Source organism: Schistocerca piceifrons, chromosome 1 (assembly GCF_021461385.2).
Source record: "Schistocerca piceifrons isolate TAMUIC-IGC-003096 chromosome 1, iqSchPice1.1, whole genome shotgun sequence".
In the NCBI taxonomy this organism is placed as follows: domain Eukaryota; kingdom Metazoa; phylum Arthropoda; class Insecta; order Orthoptera; family Acrididae; genus Schistocerca; species Schistocerca piceifrons.
Genome location: NC_060138.1, coordinates 245,065,351 through 245,086,524, shown reverse-complemented (window position 1 = coordinate 245,086,524; position 21,174 = coordinate 245,065,351). Strand labels below are relative to the sequence as shown.

Here is a 21,174-nt window from a genome sequence, read left to right as displayed (position 1 = left end):
CAAGAAGCTTTTTACCACATTCACTTTGTCTGTACAAATGCTAGATCCCCATACCGTATACAGATTGATTTACGTAAAGACCCAAAGAATGGATATTGATTTATTTTTTTTTTAGCACGATACTTAGGTGTGCTTTGTCCCTCCTATTGCAAGTGATCCATCTTAACCATTTATGTGCACAGTTGCCTTACTGTCACCAGTGAACCCCACCACTCATCAATAAACAACAGAGACCTATTGTCAGTAAACTTAATCACATCTTAAAGAGGCAAACCTGGTCATACATAGTGAGGTAAGGGACTGGAGTTCCATGCTGCCTCCCAGATTTTGGTTTCTCATAGTTTCCCAAAATCACTTATGACAAAGACTGAAATGATACTTTTTGAAAAGATCATAGATTATTTCTCATCTTGCTTCCAAGCTGTACTATCTCTGATGGTCTCACCACAGACAGAACTTGTCCTTATTTCTCCAACTGTGCTCTAATATTCTTTGTGTTCGTGGTTAGTCTGTAAAGAAACATTATTTTCGTAACATCCACATGACAGTAAACCACTTGTTATAGAAGGATTTGAGTTTATTTTCATGTTTCATGTTTTATTTACAAACAATTAGACTTGTATTTTAAGGCCACCAGACCACAGATTGGTACAGTTTCGCAGTGACACCGTTACTGTGTAGTTGGATGATGATTCTCAATCTTCCATTCAATTTTTTTCTCATTTATCCACCAAAAATTGATCTGCATTGAGATGCGTCATATTTTTCCACATTAATGTGCTCCTCATCAAGGATTGTCTTAAGACGTCTGTTGTAACACCCCAGTGATTTAATTTTGGTAATATATATATATATATATATATATATATATATATATATATATGATATGAATATAATAGAGGGAAATATTCCACGTGGGAAAAATATATCTAAAAAGAAGGATGATGATGAAACTTACCAAACAAAAGCGCTGGCAGGTCGATAGACACACAAACAAACACAAACATACACACAAAATTCTAGCTTTCGCAACCAATGGTTGCCTCGTCAGGAAAGAGGGAAGGAGAAGGAAAGACAAAAGGATATGGGTTTTAAGGGAGAGGGTAAGGAGTCATTCCAATCCCGGGAGCGGAAAGACTTACCTTAGGGGGAAAAAAGGACAGGTATACACTCGCACACACACACACATATCCATCCACACATACACAGACACAAGCAGACATTTGTAAAGGCAAAGAGTCTTTGCCTTTACAAATGTCTGCTTGTGTCTGTGTATGTGTGGATGGATATGTGTGTGTGTGTGCGAGTGTATACCTGTCCTTTTTTCCCCCTAAGGTAAGTCTTTCCGCTCCCGGGATTGGAATGACTCCTTACCCTCTCCCTTAAAACCCATATCCTTTTGTCTTTCCTTCTCCTTCCCTCTTTCCTGACGAGGCAACCATTGGTTGCGAAAGCTAGAATTTTGTGTGTATGTTTGTGTTTGTTTGTGTGTCTATCGACCTGCCAGCGCTTTTGTTTGGTAAGTTTCATCATCTTTCTTTTTAGATATATATATATATATATATTTTTTCCACATGGGAAAAATATATCTAAAAACAAAGATGATGTGACTTACCAAACGAAAGTGCTGGCAGGTCGATAGACACACAAACAAACACAATCATACATACAAAACTCAAGCTTTCGCAACAAATTGTTGCTTCATCAGGAAAGAGGGAAGGAGAGGGAAAGACAAAAGGATGTGGGTTTTAAGGGAGAGGGTAAGGAGTCATTCCAATCCCGGGAGCGGAAAGACTTACCTTAGGGCGAAAAAGGGACAGGTATCCACTCGCGCGCACACACACATATATCCATCCACACATACACAGACACAAGAAGACATTTGTAAAGACAAAGAGTTTGGGCAGAGATATCAGTCGAGGCGGAAGTACAGAGGCAAAGATGTTGTTGAAAGACAGGTGAGGTATGAGCGGCGGAAAATTGAAATTAGTGGAGATTGAGGCCTCGCGGATAACGAGAAGAGAGGATATACAGAAGGCCAAGTTCCCATCTCCGTAGTTCGGACGGGTTGGTGTCAGTGAGAAGTATCCAGATAACCCGGACGGTGTAACACTGTGCCAAGATGTGCTGGCCGTGCACCAAGGCATGTTTAGCCACAGGGTGATCCTCATTACCAACAAACACTGTCTGCCTGTGTCCATTCATGGGAATGGACAGTTTGTTGCTGGTCATTCCCACATAGAAAGCTTCACAGTGTAGGCAGGTCAGTTGGTAAATCACGTGGGTGCTTTCACACGTGGCTCTGCCTACTGGAGTAGGTGGTGGTGGGAGGGTGCATGGGACAGGTTTTACACCGGTTACAAGGGTAGGAGCCAGAGGGTAGGGAAGGTGGTTTGGGGATTTCATAGGGATGAACTAAGAGGTTACGAAGGTTAGGTGGACGGCAGAAAGACACTCTTGGTGGAGTGGGGAGGATTACATGAAGGATGGATCTCATTTCAGGGCAGGATTTGAGGAAGTCGTATCCCTGCTGGAGAGCCACATTCTGAGTCTGGTCCAGTCCCGGAAAGTATCCTGTCACAAGTGGGGCACTTTTGTGGTTCTTCTGTGGGAGGTTCTGGGTTTGAGGGGATGAGGAAGTGGCTCTGGTTATTTGCTTCTGTACCAGGTCGGGAGGGTAGTTGCGGGATGCGAAAGCTGTTTTCAGGTTGTTGATGTAATTGTTCAGGGATTCTGGACTGGAGCAGATTTGTTTGCCACGAAGACCTAGGCTGTAGGGAAGGGACCGTTTGATGTGGAATGGGTGGCAGCTGTCATAATGGAGGCACTGTTGCTTGTTGGTGGGTTTGATGTGGACAGACGTGTGAAGCTGGCCATTGGACAGATGGAGGTAAACGTCAAGGAAAGTGGAATGGGATTTGGAGTAGGACCAGGTGAATCTGATGGAACCAAAGGAGTTGAGGTTGGAGAGGAAATTCTGGAGTTCTTCTTCACTGTTAGTCCAGGTCATTAAGATGTCAACAATAAATCTGTACCAAACTTTGGGTTGGCAGGCCTGGGTAACCAAGAAGGCTTCCTCTAAGTGACCCATGAATAGGTTGGCATATGAGGGAGCCATCCTGGTACCCATGGCTGTTCCCTTTAATTGTTGGTATATCTGGCCTTCAAACGTGAAGAAGTTGTGGGTCAGGATGAAGCTGGCTAAGGTAATGAGGAAAGAGGTTTTAGGTAGGGTGGCAGGTGATCGGCGTGAAAGGAAGTGCTCCATCGCAGCGAGGCCCTGGACGTGCGGAATATTTGTGTATAAGGAACTGGTATCAATGATTACAAGGATGGTTTCTGGGAGTAACAGATTGGGTAAGGATTCCAGGCGTTTGAGAAAGTGGTTGGTGTCTTTGATGAAGGATGGGAGACTGCATGTAATGGGTTGAAGGTGTTGATCTACGTAGGCAGAAATACGTTCTGTGGGTGCTTGGTAACCAGCTACAATGGGGCGGCCAGGATGATTGGGTTTGTGAATTGTAGGAAGAAGGTAGAAGGTAGGGGTGCGAGATGTCGGTGGGGTCAGGAGGTTGATGGAGTCAGGTGAAAGGTTTTGTAGGGGGCCTAAGGTTCTGAGGATTCCTTGAAGCTCTGCCTGGACATGAGGAATGGGATTACCTTGGCAAACTTTGTATGTCTTTCAACTCCCGGGATTGGAATGACTACTTACCCTCTCCCTTAAAACCCACGTCCTTTCGTCTTTCCCTCTCCTTCCCTCTTTCCTGATGAAGCAACCGTTGGTTGCGAAAGCTTGAATTTTGTGTGTATGTTTGTGTTTGTTTATGTGTCTATCTACCTGCCAGCGCTTTCGTTTGGTAAGTCACATCATCTTTGTTTTTAGATATCTTTTTCCCACATGGAATGTTTCCCTATATATAGGTGTGGATGGATACGTGTGTGTGTGCGAGTGTATACCTGTCCTTTTTTCCCCCTAAGGTAAGTCTTTCCGCTCCCGGGATTGGAATGACTCCTTACCCTCTCCCTTAAAACCCATATCCTTTTGTCTTTCCTTCTCCTTCCCTCTTTCCTGACGAGGCAACCATTGGTTGCGAAAGCTAGAATTTTGTGTGTATGTTTGTGTTTGTTTGTGTGTCTATCGACCTGCCAGCGCTTTTGTTTGGTAAGTTTCATCATCTTTCTTTTTAGATATATATATATATATATATATATATATATATATATACACACACACACACACACACACACACACACACACACACACACAAGGTGACTTACCGAACAAAAGCGCTGGCAGGTCGATAGACCAAATATGTCTGCTTGTGTCTGTATGTGTGGATGGATATGTGTGTGTGTGCGAGTGTATACCTGTCCTTTTTTCCCCCTAAGGTAAGTCTTTCCACTCCCGGGATTGGAATGACTCCTTACCCTCACCCTTAAAACCCACTTCCTTTCGTCTTTCCCTCTCCTTCCCTCTTTCCTGATGAGGCAACAGTTTGTTGCGAAAGCTTGAATTTTGTGTGTATGTTTGTGTTTGTTTGTGTGTCTATCGACCTGCCAGCGCTTTCGTTCGGTAAGTCACCTCATCTTTGTTTTTATATATATAGACACACACATCCTCGCGCGCGCGCCCACACACACACACACACACACACACACACACACACACACACACCTGTCAAGTTATCAGACTGTTCTTTGAAGTGTTACAATTGCTGCTGATACATAGTGGACAAGCTCTTGCTATCACAAAGCTGTTGCTCGAAAATAAAAATGCTAAGGTGGACAGGAAAGTGAACTGAAAACCAAACTTTCTAATGACTAAACCTGTTGGCATGTTGTTGCCATGTGACACAATAGAAATATTGCTCACACAATGATTTTCAACTGCAACAATAAACTGAGAATAAGAAATTTTAAAAATCTTAATCATACATGCTCACAAAATTGAGTAAATTTCATAGTGACATTAATGAATTGGTGTGTTATTGATTCCTGCTCCTAAAAGTTTATAAAATGAAATATTTTAAAGTAATAGAATTTGTAACAGGTATCTGCAGTGACACCAATAAGATCATTATTCTGACAATTCTTGTCATCACATTTATGAACAGGGAACAGGTTGAATTTCGATAATACTGTAAAAGTTACTATTTATGCTTATAAGCCACTAATTGAAGTACATTCCAGAATTCTGTGTTACACTGTATATTACAACTGGAGTCTTCGGTTAGGTTAGGTTAGGCATTTTTCTTACATAATCTCTCATTTTCTCATTGGTGTTTCATCTCTCACAAAGCTGAAGTGTTATTCCGTTGTTGGATCCATTTTTTTGAGTGCAAATCTAAAACAAAGTTATGGTAGCAATTTCTGTTATGAGAAGAGAAAACGGAAAAGACATCATTGCAGTACAAGATGCTCATTTGTCGTGATCACAACTGCTACAGATACGCCTTACTGGTTACATTCTATTGTTGCCAACTTAATAATATGCTTTCCTGTCACAAACTGCCTCATCCTGTGAAACATTTTGGCATTTCCTCCTGACATCTACTCTTCAAAGCAGCACAGCCTAGTTGTTAGTAATCTTTACTCTATCACTCCCTTTTTTATCTGTTTTCTTTTCTTTTTTTTTTTTTTTTTTTTTTTTGCATTCCATGTTGTTTGCTTCTTTCTCTGTTTCTTCAGCTTTTTTTTTATCACCTTAGTATACAAGTTCTTAACTTCTGAGCCATCCAGGTTTTGTGGCTGTGACTTGAGTTTCTACCCTGATGATGTGGTAAATCGTCTCTGTGCCCCAAGAGGAAGTTTTCTTTCTTTTACACCTTTGATATCTCCTATTGAGGAAATTCTGAAACATTGGCATTTCTCATTATTTTATGCTATTATTTACTACATTTTCATAGTTTTTGTAATCTTTATCAATCTTATTAATAGTAATAAATATTAGTAACTTAGTGGAGCAAGGAAGTAACTATATAAGCCAAACAGTTGGCTGTGTCCTTAAAATCAGCCGTATCACTAGAATGAAAACCAGGAAATACAGAAACAAAAGAAAAAGTTAAATGAAGTTGGCTAACGAATAAGATGAGAATCATGACAAAGATGATGGCATGTTCTTAAGCCAGTACTTACATTCAGGTCCTCAGGAGACAAAATTGCAAATACAATCAATAGAAAAACTGTTTGTAGCTTTCATTACTTCGGTGTTTCATACTAGAGACACAGAGAAAGACACCTCTGTGGCTACGTTGTGCCAGCACAGTCGCTCACCTCTTCATCCTCGTACAAACATACTTATCATTTAAACACATCCATACCTCTTCTTAGCATCAATCTATGCATCTCCTTTTTGCGTAATAAACATGCATTCCAATTTAAAGTGACATTTTTACTGTTTACTTTTGTCTCAGTCTTATATGGTTAACAACTTTTATATTTCCTGGCCAGAAACGTGCACATGAAGTTGTGAAATGGAGAGAACTGCAGCAGATGCAGCAGAAGATGGAGGCCGATAAAGAAGTAGTTGAAGAAAAGACAGAACAATATCGTAAGGTAACTAAGAATATATCTTCATTTTGTTCTACACTTTTTGCTTTGTAACACAAATAACATATGAAAACACAGAAAATTATATTTAATGTTCTTTTCCATGTATTGTTTCTTTGGTTTCAGTTATGTTTGGTTTACACATTCATTTTCAGAAACTGTAAGAGAGAAAAACATCAAGTAATAACCTTCTTCCATCAGTATGTTCTAGTTGTACCAACAGGGGCAACTCGTGAAAAATTTTACCAATGTGCTACAATATTAGAAAAATAAACAGATTGTGTTCTACTATGTCGTCATGATAGGCGCAGTTTAATATTGGTGTAATATTAGCTTTACCTAATACACTAAGATCAAATACATTGTGTGCTTATGATTTCCACCATGGTTTATTATTATTATTGTTATTATTATTATTATTATTGCATTAAGATGTTTAGGTCTCATCCTGTATCCCATGCATCACTTTTACCAAATAACAAACATGAAAAGCAAAAACTGCATTTTGAACATCACATCTGCAGAGCCAACTCTTGTCAACGTGCTTTCAAGCAAATTTCCTCGTATACCTGCTTTTTTTAACACCACCTTTAGTCTTTCGACTTATGAGGGTAGTTATCATGACTAAATTGAATACAGTGTACTCCCAATTATTCAGGGGAATGTGCAGGGGAAGATCCACAAATAATCTAAAAACACAAATAATTAAGATTTTTTAAACATACATTCTTTGTTCAAAAGTTTATCCAAGTACTGTGCATAATTATTGTAGGCCTGTTTGTTCCTTAAAATTTTTTCGCACTGCATTTCAAACTGTTTTGTGGCAATAATATCATTGTAGAGAAACCCCTGTGGCCTATATATTCCAGAAGAGTATTAACACATTGCAGTGCAGCACAAAGTCACCGTTCTTAACCCCCCCCCCCATTCACATTTGTATTTACTATCCTCTCCCTTGTTGTTTCGTGAAGCAGCGGGCACAATGTCGGTGTCACTTGTGTAGTGGAAGCTGGGTTTATATGCATCAGTCTGTAGCCACTTATTGTAAGTTTTCTTCATTGACATCTTCAAAACCTTTTAAACTCATTGCCAGATTCATTGTTTGTGCAGTTGTATTTCTTCATCACTTAAACCTTGAAAATCACTTCTATATGTGGAAGAATTTTCCTCCATGATGAAATGTGTGTATGTGGGTTGACTTCCTGTCAGACATCAGAAATCATGTGTATGCCGTATAGAATTGTCAACTTTTTCCAGAATGCCACCAAATAATCCTCATCAACTAGCATTCTCAATAGACCAGCCCAGAAGTGCTGTTTTACCTATGCAATTATGCCTTGGACCAGTGGCTGTATAATGACAGTCACGTTAGAAGGTGAAAACTTAGTCGCAGTAAGACCATCGTCATATACAAGAGACCAAACAGTAGAACAGCCTTGTGTGCCAATCCTTTCTCTTCTAGAAATTGCTGAACTTGTGGTACAAAATATGTGTGGAACCAGTTTTTGAAAATTTGATTACCCCCCCCCCCCCAAATACTCCTTTTTGTGTACAATAATGCACAGGGAGAGCCTTAGCTGTGATATCTATGGATGCTCAGCAGGATTGATTCCCCCCCCCCCCCCCCCCCCCGTAATGCGTTCTTTAGATTACTTGAAAGCAAGAATTCTGTTTGGTATACATTTCAAATGCAGACCACTTTTGTCTGCGTTATAAATTTGGTCTGGTGTGAAATTCTCTGCTTCCACAAATTTCTTTAACTCTTCCTGGAAAGAATCAGCTACCGCAACATTTGAACTAGGCAGTTCTCCTTTAACAGTAAGTTTTTGTATACCGTGAAATTGTTTGAATCTGGTTAGCCATCCGGGTAGGGCATTAAATTCTCCCTGTAACACTACAACTTCATGAAAAAATTTAGCTTTTTTGGCATACATCACACCCGCTTATTTTTGGCTAAACCATTGCAAAAGAGCAGCATCTAGTTCATAAAATATAGATCTCTTCATGCTTTTGTGTGCAGATGGTCCAGAACTATAATTGCATGTCCTGGCAAGAGTCTGTATTTTTTGCTTATCCTTTTGAATGCCCTGGAAATTCTGCATTTCAGTACCAGGGTGGCGATTCTTCTGGGAAACCTGGCATTCTCAGGGAATTATATTTTACCTGAAAAAAAAAAAAAAATCGGCAAATCTCAGGGAATTTCATAATATATCAAGGAATTCTGGATTCTACCTAGCATTGGACTTTAATTTTGTTGACTTTCATAAATCACAAATTTTAAAATACTTAATACTTCAAAGTCTATTAATTATTTGAATATTATTGCATATAAATTATTGACAGGAAAGGAAAGCCATTATTGTGTGGTATGATAACCTCCTCCCCTCCCCTCCACTCCCCACTCGCCAATAATTTATCAGGAGTTTCTTGACACCATCTTGGTCATGACACCTGGAATTCTCAGGGACTTTTTTTCCAAGTTTGAATAGCCACCATGAAAACCAAAACCAGCACTTAGTTTTGCGGCAGTTTCCCCTTCTCAGATCTTTCACCTAATTCTAATTTTTGTTTTAATGTCAACACATGTGTCTTTCGTATTTCTGTCATTCTTTTACAGATTTCTTGTAACTTGTTTTGTTGACACTTAAAAGCCAATTAACATCAGTTTTCATTTTACTCGGAACAAACTGGCCAATAACAATGGAAACCGTATTCTGTTGATATGTGGCAGTCATTGAAACAATGGGAATGGCACTTATTGTCACATGGGGGGGGGGGGGGGGTTTGTTTATTGCTGTTTGCTAGAAAAAATATTTCACAGCATCCTCCTTCTCCCCCCCCCCCCCCCCCCTCCCTCCAGATGCACAAATAACCCGCAAACCAGATAATTCACACACAAATAGTCGGGATTACACTGTATATTAATTTTACATATATAAATTGAACTCCTTACATATATTTAAATTTTATAATTTATAATTATTGGTTTAACATAATGAGGAATTAAATAAAATGGAAAAAAGAGGGAAAATGATGATAGCAGCAGGAATCATACCCGAGTCGATGAATTGCGTCAGTGTGCTTGACCATTGTGCCATGGCACCATATGACAACTGCTGTTCAAAAGTTCCTCATAGTCTGCATATTAAACCTTAGATAGCATTTTACCTTTTCCTGCAACCTACTCAGGTGCAATATTTTGGGAACTTGAAAGAGGTATCTACCTGCATGCACTCAACTAATTTGAGCCAAATCAGTGAGTCCTGTCCCATGCCCTCCTCTTGCTAGATTAAATTTTGGAATAGATCTGCCTAACTATTTAACTCTCACTGCCTACTCTAAAGATCTATTGGAAAGGGCTCTTCAGCAAATCATCTACAGAATTTGCCATATTGCATGCACAATACTTAACGCACACTTTCAAAGAAAAATACTTACCAGTACTGTGTGCAATGTAGCATCCATAGTGCCAGAAGGGATAACGCCACATCAGAGCATACACAGTCGAAAACAGATAGCTGTGTCTCTTCTTTGAGTTGATTTTAGCATGGGTGACTATCATTTCAGCACTCGACACTGGTTTCTACATAGTTGTCATGGAGAGAATGCTACAAAACATGTTTTTGTCCTTTTTATTTCCACACTAGCACACATTCAAAGAGGAAGATGTGCTTATAATGTGATTTCTAGCTCTCATTTGAAGAGAAATGGAATAATTTAAACGGGATATTTACAGTGTGCTGTAGCGCATTAGCACATGATCACTGGCCGCTACTGCGTGCCATGCAATTTCATCAGTTAATGGTATAGCTGGAATTATAAAACAACTGTATCAGTAGAGGACATTTATGAGCATTTACATTGATGTAGAAGCAAACATGACTCGAGTTCCTGGGGGGAAAAAAAAGTGCTGCTTTGATTCAGAAGTAACAGTGTGTCAAGACGGAATAGATGAAGATTGTTGTGGGAAGGAAGAAGGCTATTTCTCATAGCTTCAATTCTGCAGTCTGCTACTAATGGCAACATTGTCTCTGTTTATCATGCCATGAAATAGAACTAAAAATCATAGAATTACAGAAAGGAAGATTGATGAGAAAAGGGAGTAAAACAAACACTACACGTAGTGCAGTAGTAACAGTATGTTACACTGGACTATTACAGAGAGAACAGATCCAGACACAGTTGGTATGATTATCAAGGTTGCATCAAACAATGAATGAATGCAGACACAATTGGTTTGACTCTCAAGATTGCATTAAAAAATGAATGCTTGAGGGTTAGTATCTGAAACTCAATGAAGATGAAGACATGCTTTCATAGGAATAAAAATTGTTGAGCATGGCACAGAGTCAGATATGAGATTCAGACAATACAAACAAATGTAATAGAGTACAGGGTTATTACAAATGATTGAAGCGATTTCACAGCTCTACAATAACTTTATTATTTGAGATATTTTCACAATGCTTTGCACACACATACAAAAACTCAAAAAGTTTTTTTAGGCATTCACAAATGTTCGATATGTGCCCCTTTAGTGATTCGGCAGACATCAAGCCGATAATCAAGTTCCTCCCACACTCGGCGCAGCATGTCCCCGTCAATGAGTTTGAAAGCATCGTTGATGCGAGCTCGCAGTTCTGGCACGTTTCCTGGTAGAGGAGGTTTAAACACTGAATCTTTCACATAACCCCACAGAAAGAAATCGCATGGGGTTAAGTCGGGAGAGCGTGGAGGCCATGACATGAATTGTTGATCATGATCTCCACCACGACCGATCCATCGGTTTTCCAATCTCCTGTTTAAGAAATGCTTCTGCTTTAACCTTTTCCGTAAGATTTTCCAAACCGTCGGCTGTGGTACGTTTAGCTCCCTGCTTGCTTTATTCGTCGACTTCCGCGGCTACGCAGCCCGCATCTCGTGGTCGTGCGGTAGCGTTCTCGCTTCCCACGCCCGGGTTCCCGGGTTCGATTCCCGGCGGGGTCAGGGATTTTCCCTGCCTCGTGATGGCTGGGTGTTGTGTGATGTCCTTAGGTTAGTTAGGTTTAAGTAGTTCTAAGTTCTAGGGGACTGATGACCATAGATGTTAAGTCCCATAGTGCTCAGAGCCATTTGAACCATTTTCCACGGCTACGCCTGAAACTTGCCCGCACGCGTTCAACCGTTTCTTCGCTCACTGCAGGCCGACCCGTTGATTTCTCCTTACAGAGGCATCCAGAAGCTTTAAACTGGCCATACCATCGCCGAATGGAGTTCGCAGTTGGTGGATCTTTGTTGAACTTCGTCCTGAAGTGTCGTTGCACTGTTATGACTGACTGATGTGAGTGCATTTCAAGCACGACATACGCTTTCTCGGCTCCTGTCGCCATTTTGTCTCACTGCGCTCTCAAGCGCTCTGGCGGCAGAAACCTGAAGTGCGGCTTCAGCCGAACAAAACTTTATGAGTTTTTCTACGTATCTGTAGTGTGTCGTGACCATATGTCAATGAATGGAGCTACAATGAATTTATGAAATCGCTTCAATCATTTGTAATAGCCCTGTATAAAATAGACACAAGAAAGGGAAATGAATAGTAAGCTGGATGAAGATCTATAATTGACAACAAACAAAGCATTAGTAAATAGAAAATAGGTAGAAAATTGCTCTGTATTAGAATGACTGATCATAAGAAAGTTAATGCCAGTGTACGCAAATTCGAAGGGGAAAGAACAGGAGTAAAACATCAAACCTGGATGTAAAAAGAAAGAATGGAAAGGCCATGCAGGGAGGTTGTGCTGATCATTAAGAAAAATGAATGGTGCTCTGGTCATAAAATTTAGCTGACAGAGATACTGAACAATAAACCTTTCACGCCAAAAATATTATTAGTTTTATAGCAGGTGAGATATGAAACCATCAGGCTTATCGGTACCTCATAATAAAATTTCTCATATCACAAATAGTCCTACACTTCTTTGTTAGTGTCTGTGTGCTCACTAAGATCATAAATCAGAAGCCATAAACAGTCTTGTAGCCTTTGATGGTGTCATACCCACATATAGCATGTTGTTTTGTTCTGTAATCCTCAAATACATATTCTGATAACTTGGGACTGACTGCATGGTGCGCAAAACACAAAATGTGAAAGTTGTAGAATTAAAAATATTGTTTAATTGTTGGTGTCATTTTTGTTGAAAATCATTATAGTCCAATACAAAACATTAATTTTTTTTGTAAAATATATATAATCTCAACAGCATAAAATCAAACAATGGAAAATCCAGGATGGAATGTTTCAGTTGCCTGAGATTGCCTGATACTGCAGTCGTGTGAGATGTTGTGTGTGTGTGTGTGTGTGTGTGTGTGTGTGTGTGTGTGTGTGTGTGTGTGTGTGTGTGTGTGTGCGCGCGCTCGCACACACCCATGCGTACGTATGTGTGTGTATTGTTGACGAAGGCCTATGCCTAAAAGCTTTAATAATGAGAGTCTTTTTGTTATGCCTATCTATGACTCAGCATCTCTGCTATATGGTCAGTGTCAACAGTATAAAAAATAGACTTAACAATAAACTTTTGCAATATTAAACAAAGTTTGTAGACAGGCACTATTAAAGCTTTTGGCCATAGGCCTTTGTCAACACACACACGCACACACACACACATACACACACACACACACACACACACACACCTCACACGACTGCAGTCTCAGGCAACTGAAACATTCCATCCTGGATTTTTCGTTGTTTGATTTTATGCTGTTGAGATATTTTTAGCTTCAATGGTTATTGTTTGTTACATGAAAATACATACATATTTCTCATGGTTTGAATCTAAACTTTTTTTTTTTTTTTTTTTTTTTTTTTTTTTTTTTTTTTTTTTTTTTTTTTTTTTAAAAAAAAAGTTGATGCTCTGCACCGGCCAAAACAAAGAAGCCAATGATTTGTCAGATAAACAGGGACTGTAAGATAATTCATATATTGTACAGAGAACTTTATCATGTTTTATTGCATCAGACCATATTAGGAAACATAAATTAGTGAAATGCTGCATTGCTTTCACATTTTTCTGCTTTCTAAAGAAAACAAGTTTTATTCCCATTCAAAGGCATCACTAAAATAGAAAATAGATGTCTTATGATTGTTCGTAGCTTCATTCTCTCTCTCTCTCTCTCTCTCTCTCTCTCTCTCTGTCACTCTGCTAGTCGTAGTCGTGTCTCGTAAGAGTTATCAGGGGCATTTATTCTGCTTTTTCAGTTGATATTTGCAGTTTATTTTTTGCATTGTGTAGGTGGAGTCAGGCGAAATAATTACTGTTCTTATGTGCCCATTCAACAGAGCGCTCCCAAATTAATCTAGTCCAATATTTGTTTTATCAATATGTATTAACAGGGGCAGTAAAATGTAGGTAATAAACAGCAGTCCAGCAGTGGCTCATTTAGTGCTGCATGCTTGGCAGTAGCAGTCAGTGCAGGCCATGATTGTGCTGCAACTGCTGCAGTAGTGATGGTTATTCTTCAGGTGTCACTGTCCCTAATAATACATATCAATGAAACAGATATCACAATAGACTAATTTGGGCCCACTCTGTCAAATGGGCACATAAAATTCCACTTTAAAAACCATTTTGTTGTAATGGGAAGCAAACTGATCTTTCCATCGACAGTAGGGGTCTTGAAATTCATGATGAGCTCTATTTGTTTGGATTGATTCCAGCTGCACAATGCAATAAACAAATTACAAAAATCTGCCAAAACACCAGAGAAAATTTGCCTGGTGACTCTTAGGAGATGAATAAAACAAGAGGTTCCAATATTGTGACCTTCCTTGGGGTGGTTCTGAAATTTAGACTTCTTAAAACATTATTTTAACACTTTTATGAGCATTTTGAAAGTGTGATGATAATGTTTATGTGGGTAAAAAATAAAACTCCCCCGTGCACCTACAATTTTTTCTTGCATGATTTATTGATGGTGTTTATATTTCAGTTTACAATTTGGTACAAAAAAGAAATTACAATAATGCTGAACACATACAAGTTTGTACTATAACCTGTTGAAAAAGGGAAGAAATTTAAATGTTTTAATTAATGGTTTATAAAACAGTACATAGCTTTGAAAGGTTGTCACTGTATGCCTCTTGTCTCTGAACTGACTGAAGGGATATATGGCAGTTCGCAGTAGTGGAGCACCTGCAGAGCTGTGGAGCGGGCAGGAAGAGGATTATCACACAACTGGGCACAGCCATCTCCAACTGCTTGCCACTGCATATGTTTTAGATCAGTTATAGTCTAGTTTCGAACCATGTGTGCACAATTTTCCATCACTTCAACTGCAGCAAAAGTTGTGTTGTACTGCATCTCAAAACTATGTTTTTGACTTTTTGTCAGAGGTACTGGTGTGTACCATCACAAATCCAGCAAGTGTGTGTGTGTGTGTGTGTGTGTGTGTGTGTGTGTGTGTGTGTGTGTGTGTGTGTGTGTGTGTGTGTGTGTGTGTGTGTGTAAGGGGGGGGGGTAGACTAATCGGAGAAACTACTGTAAGGATTTTGATCCAATTTTGACTAATGGGTAGATTGATTCACGAGGAAAGTTTTTGTTTTTAATTTATACATGTTTCATGGAAATTTGCTGAACCATGATGAATTTAAGTCTGCTGCTGTGAAAACGATGGCAATACTAATCATCTGATTTGTATTTCTTTTTTATAAACTTCTAGAACAAATAAACAACAATAATTTTATTTATTTTACAAGTAACATTATTGTGTTTATTTGAATTCTTAAGAGTAGAGAAATTCATCTTACGTTCATGCTGTGTCACAATGGTATCAGACGGATGATAAAATGGAACATGAATGATATATGGTTACAATCCAAGGGACTACAGATAAATGTGCCATTGCTTTTTCGTACAGTATTCACGAAATTTGGCTATTTTTGATAGGTCACAGTTGTAGTGTAAGTGACTGACAACAAGGGGGAGGTTGAAAATACTGTGATGAACCATTTATTATATGAAGGAAATCCTTTCTAATCACTGTGAATTGTCAAGATTATGCAACACTATTAAATTAGTTTTTTCTTCTTCTTTTGTGTAACTGGGTAGCAAGTAAAAAAATAATAATAGAAACAAAAATAATAAACGAAATTGATAACTGTAACAATTGCACTTCTGTTTTGAAAACAACTGTTCACATCATTTCTAGCTTTAAATTACGAGGTGTGTCCACAAAGTAAGTTCTGTTTGCTTATATAAAACAAATGTGTACAGATTCAGAAAAAAATATTTGTTGTACAAAAATCTACAGCTGTTAAACTACTTTTCTACATAGCTACCGAAATTTTGTAGGCACTTGTCATAGTGTGGCACAAGCTTTTGTATGCCTTCTTCATAGAAGTTGCCACCTGTGTATTCAACCATGTGGTAACATGTTCTTTCAGCTCATCATCGTCGTTGAAGTGTTGACCAGATTTTAGGTCTAGGAATAGATGAAAGTCACTAGGAGCAAGGTCTGGGTTGTACGGAGGATGATCAAACGTGTCGCAGTGAAATTCCTGTAAGAGTTATTTGGTCATATTCACCGTGGAGGTCGGGCATTATTGTAGAAAAAACAGCACCTTTTGACAGTAATCCTCGGCGCTTGTTCTGTATTGCGTGGCGCAATTTCTTAATGGTCTCGCAGTAACCATGTGCATTGACTGTTTGGCCTCATGGTAAGAAATCAGTCAGCAAAAGGCCTTTTCTGTCCCAAAAAATGGCGCACATGATATTTCAAGGAGTCATGATTTGCTTAGGCTTAATCTTCATTGGGGATGAAGTGTGCCTCCATTCCATTGATTGCCATTTTGTATCTGGGGTGTGGTACGATACCCAAGTTTCATCTCCTGTGACTATCCAAGAAAGAAAACCATCGCCTTCTTCATTGTAGTGTGTCAAAAACTGAAGTGCACTGCCATCCGTTGTTTTTTGTGTTGTTCAGTAAGAATTTTGGGTACTCAATGTGAGCAAAGTTTTTGAAAGTTCAGTTTTTCAGTAACAATTTTATGAATTAGTGATTGTAAGATTTGCGGAACTTGCGTAGCAAGGGCACTAATGTGTGCTTAATCTTCTCTTCAGTTGTGTGAACCAGTTCATCAGTAACCACAGATGGGCATCCACTTCGTTCTTCATCGTGCGCTGGATCATGTCCTTCATTGAACAGTCTGACCCATCTTCTAAACATTGAATCACTAATAGCATTTTGTCCATAAACCACATAGATTTGCTGATGAATTTCCTTTGGTTTAACTTTCTTTGCATTTAGAAAATAAATCACAGATGTGATTTCGCACGCGGCAGCATTTTCAATTACAGCTGACATTATAAAGAAGCACTACAAAGCACACTTCGGCAGCAGCGATCATAAAATGGGGTACATGTCTTCTCCTTGAGTCAGAGCAACTGCCGAGCATGCTCGGAACTCCAATCGTAGCGCTGCCACGGATAGAAATAGAAACGGAACTTACTTTTTGGACGACCCTCTTTTTTTCACAAGAAGAGTGTCTCAACAGATGCATTCAAATATTCAACATATTAAGTGAGATTGTGAAAATTAAGTGTTAGCAAAACTTAAAATACTGTTCAGCAAACCAACTCGTAGTCTAGAAATCATATTTTTCAGATGTATCATGATTGTACAGTTGTCACAAATAGCCTGTCAAACACTATAGAGGATGTCACTGTAGAATGAAAAAAGTGACTGTCTCAATACTTTAGCTGTTCTATATGACACATAGTATGTCCATTGTTCTTGTTATTGTTTTGATAGCCCACTGTAACTTTCATTTTTTTTGCTGACCTCTTGATCACAGAGAAGCAACCAACATTGTCAGTTATTTGTTGGATGTATTCCAGGCTCCTTCTAACAGATACCAAGGAAGTTATTCCCTGATATCTACTTCTATGCTTATACTCCGCAAACCATCATGAATTGCATGGCAGAGGATATGCCCCATTGCTCCAGTTACTGGGTTTCTTCCCATCCCCTTCATGTATGGAGTGTGGGAAGAATGATTGTTTGATTGCCTCTGTAATTGTGATCTTGCAGGCAACATTGTAGGTGTGGCGATCACAGCTATGAGTACTCATCTTGGGTATTAGTAACCACTTCGGCTGCATTTGGTCCTTTATTACTGAATCATTACCAGTTTTGTGCCACTAAAAGCTGTATCTTCAGGTGAACATGTGATTAAACATTAGAGAAGAAAAGCTCGGAATCATTTTCCCCAACATTTGTTGTCCGTCAAAACAAAACACTGCCAAAAGATGGTATGTCATGGATTACAAACTGCCAGATTCCAATATAGTGGATGGGTCCAGACCAAATCGCACCATAATGATTGCTTCTCTGATCTATATGGAACCAATTACAGGGAACGCAGTTCCATATAGACTGCCACAGGTCCCGTGTAAGTGCAGAGGAATGCCTCCCATAGCATGATACTGTTGCCACCAGCCTTAATCTGTGGTACGCTGCACATCTCGAGTTGCCGTTCACCTCAGTGATTGCATTTGTGGAGATAACCATTGAGCTGTTACAGCAAAAATGTGGTTCACCCAAAGAGCCAACATGTTTCCATTGATCGACTGTCAAATCCTGATGTTCTTGCAGCCACTGCAGTCGTAACTGTGTGTTAACACATAGGGATGGTCTGCTTTGGGGCTGCATGTTCAACAATGTATGATGAACAGTGTGCTCCGAAACGTGTGCGTGCACCAACATTGTGCTCTTTCAGCAGGGATGCAACAGATCACCCTCTATCCTACTTTACAGATAAGCTTCCAAACCCCACGATCTGTGAAGAGTTGTTGGTGTGCAACCATTTAGCGCCTAGTGGTAGTTTCACGTCCTTCTACCTCTGTCTGTAGATGCTCACAACAGTAGCGTGTGAACATCTGACTAGCTTCACCATTTTCAAGATACTCATTCGCAGGCTGTGTATAATAATTATCTGCCCTTTGTCAAAGTCACTTATCTCAATGGATTTCTCCATTTGCAGCCCACATCTTCACTAAGATAATTCCCAGTCTGTGTCTGCTCTACATACATATTTTTGTTATTGTGTCACTTGTTGGCAATGTTACCAGGTGGCACCCAACATAACAGTGGGCAACGGTCGTAATGTTTTGGCTTATCAGTGTATTTGTTGCCATTAGATCCAATATATTTCCATCATGAATCGGGTTCCGAACTATCTGTTCTAGGTAATTTTTGGGGAAGGCTTTTAATAATGCTTCACAGACTGTCTTATTGTGCCCACTACTAACAGAACTGTAGTTTTCCCAATTTATTGTTGGTTGATTAGAGTCTCCACCAATGATTACAGTATGATTGGGGAACTTGCAAGTGAACTGAGGTTTCCTCTAAAGCTTTTGGATACATCAAGAAATGAGTGTGGTGGGCAGTAGAAGGATCCAATTATCATTTTATACTCACCCCTGTACTAAGTCTTGGCCAAACAATTTCAATGCAGCTTCAGTTTCTACCTCATTGGATTTGAGTTTCTTGTCTACTGCGACAAATAAACCACTTCCATTTCCTGTTTGCCTATCCTTTTGATATAGACTTAAATTTTCCCCAAAAATCTCACTACTATTAATTTCAGGTTTCAACCACCTTTCTGTACCTGGTATTATGAGAGACTCGCTGCTTTTCAGGAGTGCTTCAAAGTCTGACACTTCGGCAGTTAACCATTAGGATTTTAGTACTCTAACCTGTGGGATGCATTTCTTTCAATCTTACACTGATACTTCTGGCTTTTCTACAGTTATCATTATCTAGATCCGATGAAGAGTTGCTTAATCTAAAAAAACCTTGTGTACACCTCACACACAGTCAACTACCTGAGTAGCAGCCTATGATGTGTAGGGCACACCTGACCCATTTAAGGGGACCTTGTTGTACTCAACCCTATGGCATAAGTCCAGAAAGTCACAGCCTAGCTTGTCACAGAACCTTCGAAGTCTCAGGTTTAGTCTGTCCACTTGACTCAGAACCAAAAGTCCACAATCAGTTCTGGGGAATGCTGCAAATTGTGAGCTTCAGTGGAATTCCACGTGCAAAGCTGGTCTTCTCAACCTTGGCTGCCAGTCACTGGAATGATCCAAGTACAACCTCGGAGCCCAGGCGACAGACTCCATTTGTCCCAACGTGTGCCACAATCTGCAGTTGGTTGCACCCTGTTCTCCCATTGGCTGCTGGAATAGCCTCTTCAGCCTGTTGAATGAGGCCCCCAGGCATACACACTGAGTGCACCTAGTATCCCTTCCTGCAGGGGTACCATCATTCACTGTATGTTTGAACTGCCAATGATTAATAGATCCCAATCCTTTTGTGTTTGCCTTCTCTTGGTACTGCACAAAACAGGTTTACCGAAAACAAGCTGGACAGCACCTCAAACTTATTGATTAGAAGGATCAGTATAACATCCTGAGTCCTCCCTGGTCCCCATCCACCCTGTACAGGATACCTAGATCTACCATTGATGTGCCACTCACAGACAAGTGGACAAGTAATGACAGATTCTGTACTTTCTGCAGAGGAGACAGGATCCACAGGAGAGGACAGTGCTTGAGGTACTCCCGGTATAAGTATCACGTGTACACGACTCTTGGGAGCTCTTCCAGCACACCAATGCACAGTAGCTGCCAATCGTTTGACAGCAGTCAGAGGGATTTCCAGCTGCTCATGTTATCTTATATATCTTAATGTATGTCTAACAATGGAAAATCCAGGTAGGAATATCAAAAATGCAGGTAAAGACAAATTGCTACATACTGTAAAGAAGACAAGTCAGGTTGCACCTTCAGCTATACCGTAATTACTCGAATCTAAGCCACACTCAAATCTAAGCCGCTCCTGAAAAATGAGACTCGAAATCAAGGAAAAAAAAATTCCCGAATCTAAGTCGCACCGGAAATTTGAGACTCTAATTCAAGGGGAGAAAACAGTTTTAGGCCGCACCTCCAAATCGAAACAAAGTTGGTCCATTGTAATATGAGACACAATTTAGGTCGAATGAATGACGATGCAGCTACAGTAGTTTGGTTCGAGTCGTAAGCTTAGCAGTTAAGCTTTACGAGGTAGCCATTGCTATGCGCCAGGTGCTCTGTCCGTATTTATGCGAGTGCCCTTCCTTTTTCGCGTACTTCGTCTGGTTTGAACTGATTGCTTATTTTTCTGTGATCTGATAAGTGCCGTTCTCTTTGTTATAGATGTTTACGTCACTCTAAGCTGAAAATGCATTACTGTACTGTGTCATGCATTGTTTGTTGCATTCTGATAATGAGTGTTTACGACCTGTCGCCACTCGTGGCATGGCTTGCTTTTGTGCACGCTACCGCCGCTTACAATTAAAAAAAGAGAGAGGAATCGTCTCATTAGCGAAACAATGGCAAGAGACTGCTATTTGTTGTTACTTACACTGCTGCTTTCTTTGATAGTGATCAACAAGAACCAAATAATAGACAGCGTATGATAGATGTTCTGAACGAGAGTTTAGCGAAAATTTTTCTCCGTTTGAAAATCTTTGCAGACGCCTCTTTAGCACATTACATTCTGCGCTGAAATTAGAGTCATCTTAGATTTAAAAATCTAGTCAATTGCCAT

General features: G+C 39.7%; 1 protein-coding gene across 2 annotated transcripts in view; it reads left to right on the top strand.

Moving 5' to 3' along the window:
- Positions 1 to 21,174, top strand: part of LOC124788057 (translation initiation factor IF-2, mitochondrial) — an 84,117-nt gene that overhangs the window by 50,708 nt on the left and 12,235 nt on the right. For both annotated transcript variants that reach the window (XM_047255139.1, XM_047255150.1), the window contains one exon: positions 6,451 to 6,555. In XM_047255139.1, coding sequence (XP_047111095.1) covers positions 6,451 to 6,555 — 105 coding nt within the window. The remainder of the gene's footprint in view (positions 1 to 6,450; positions 6,556 to 21,174) is intronic.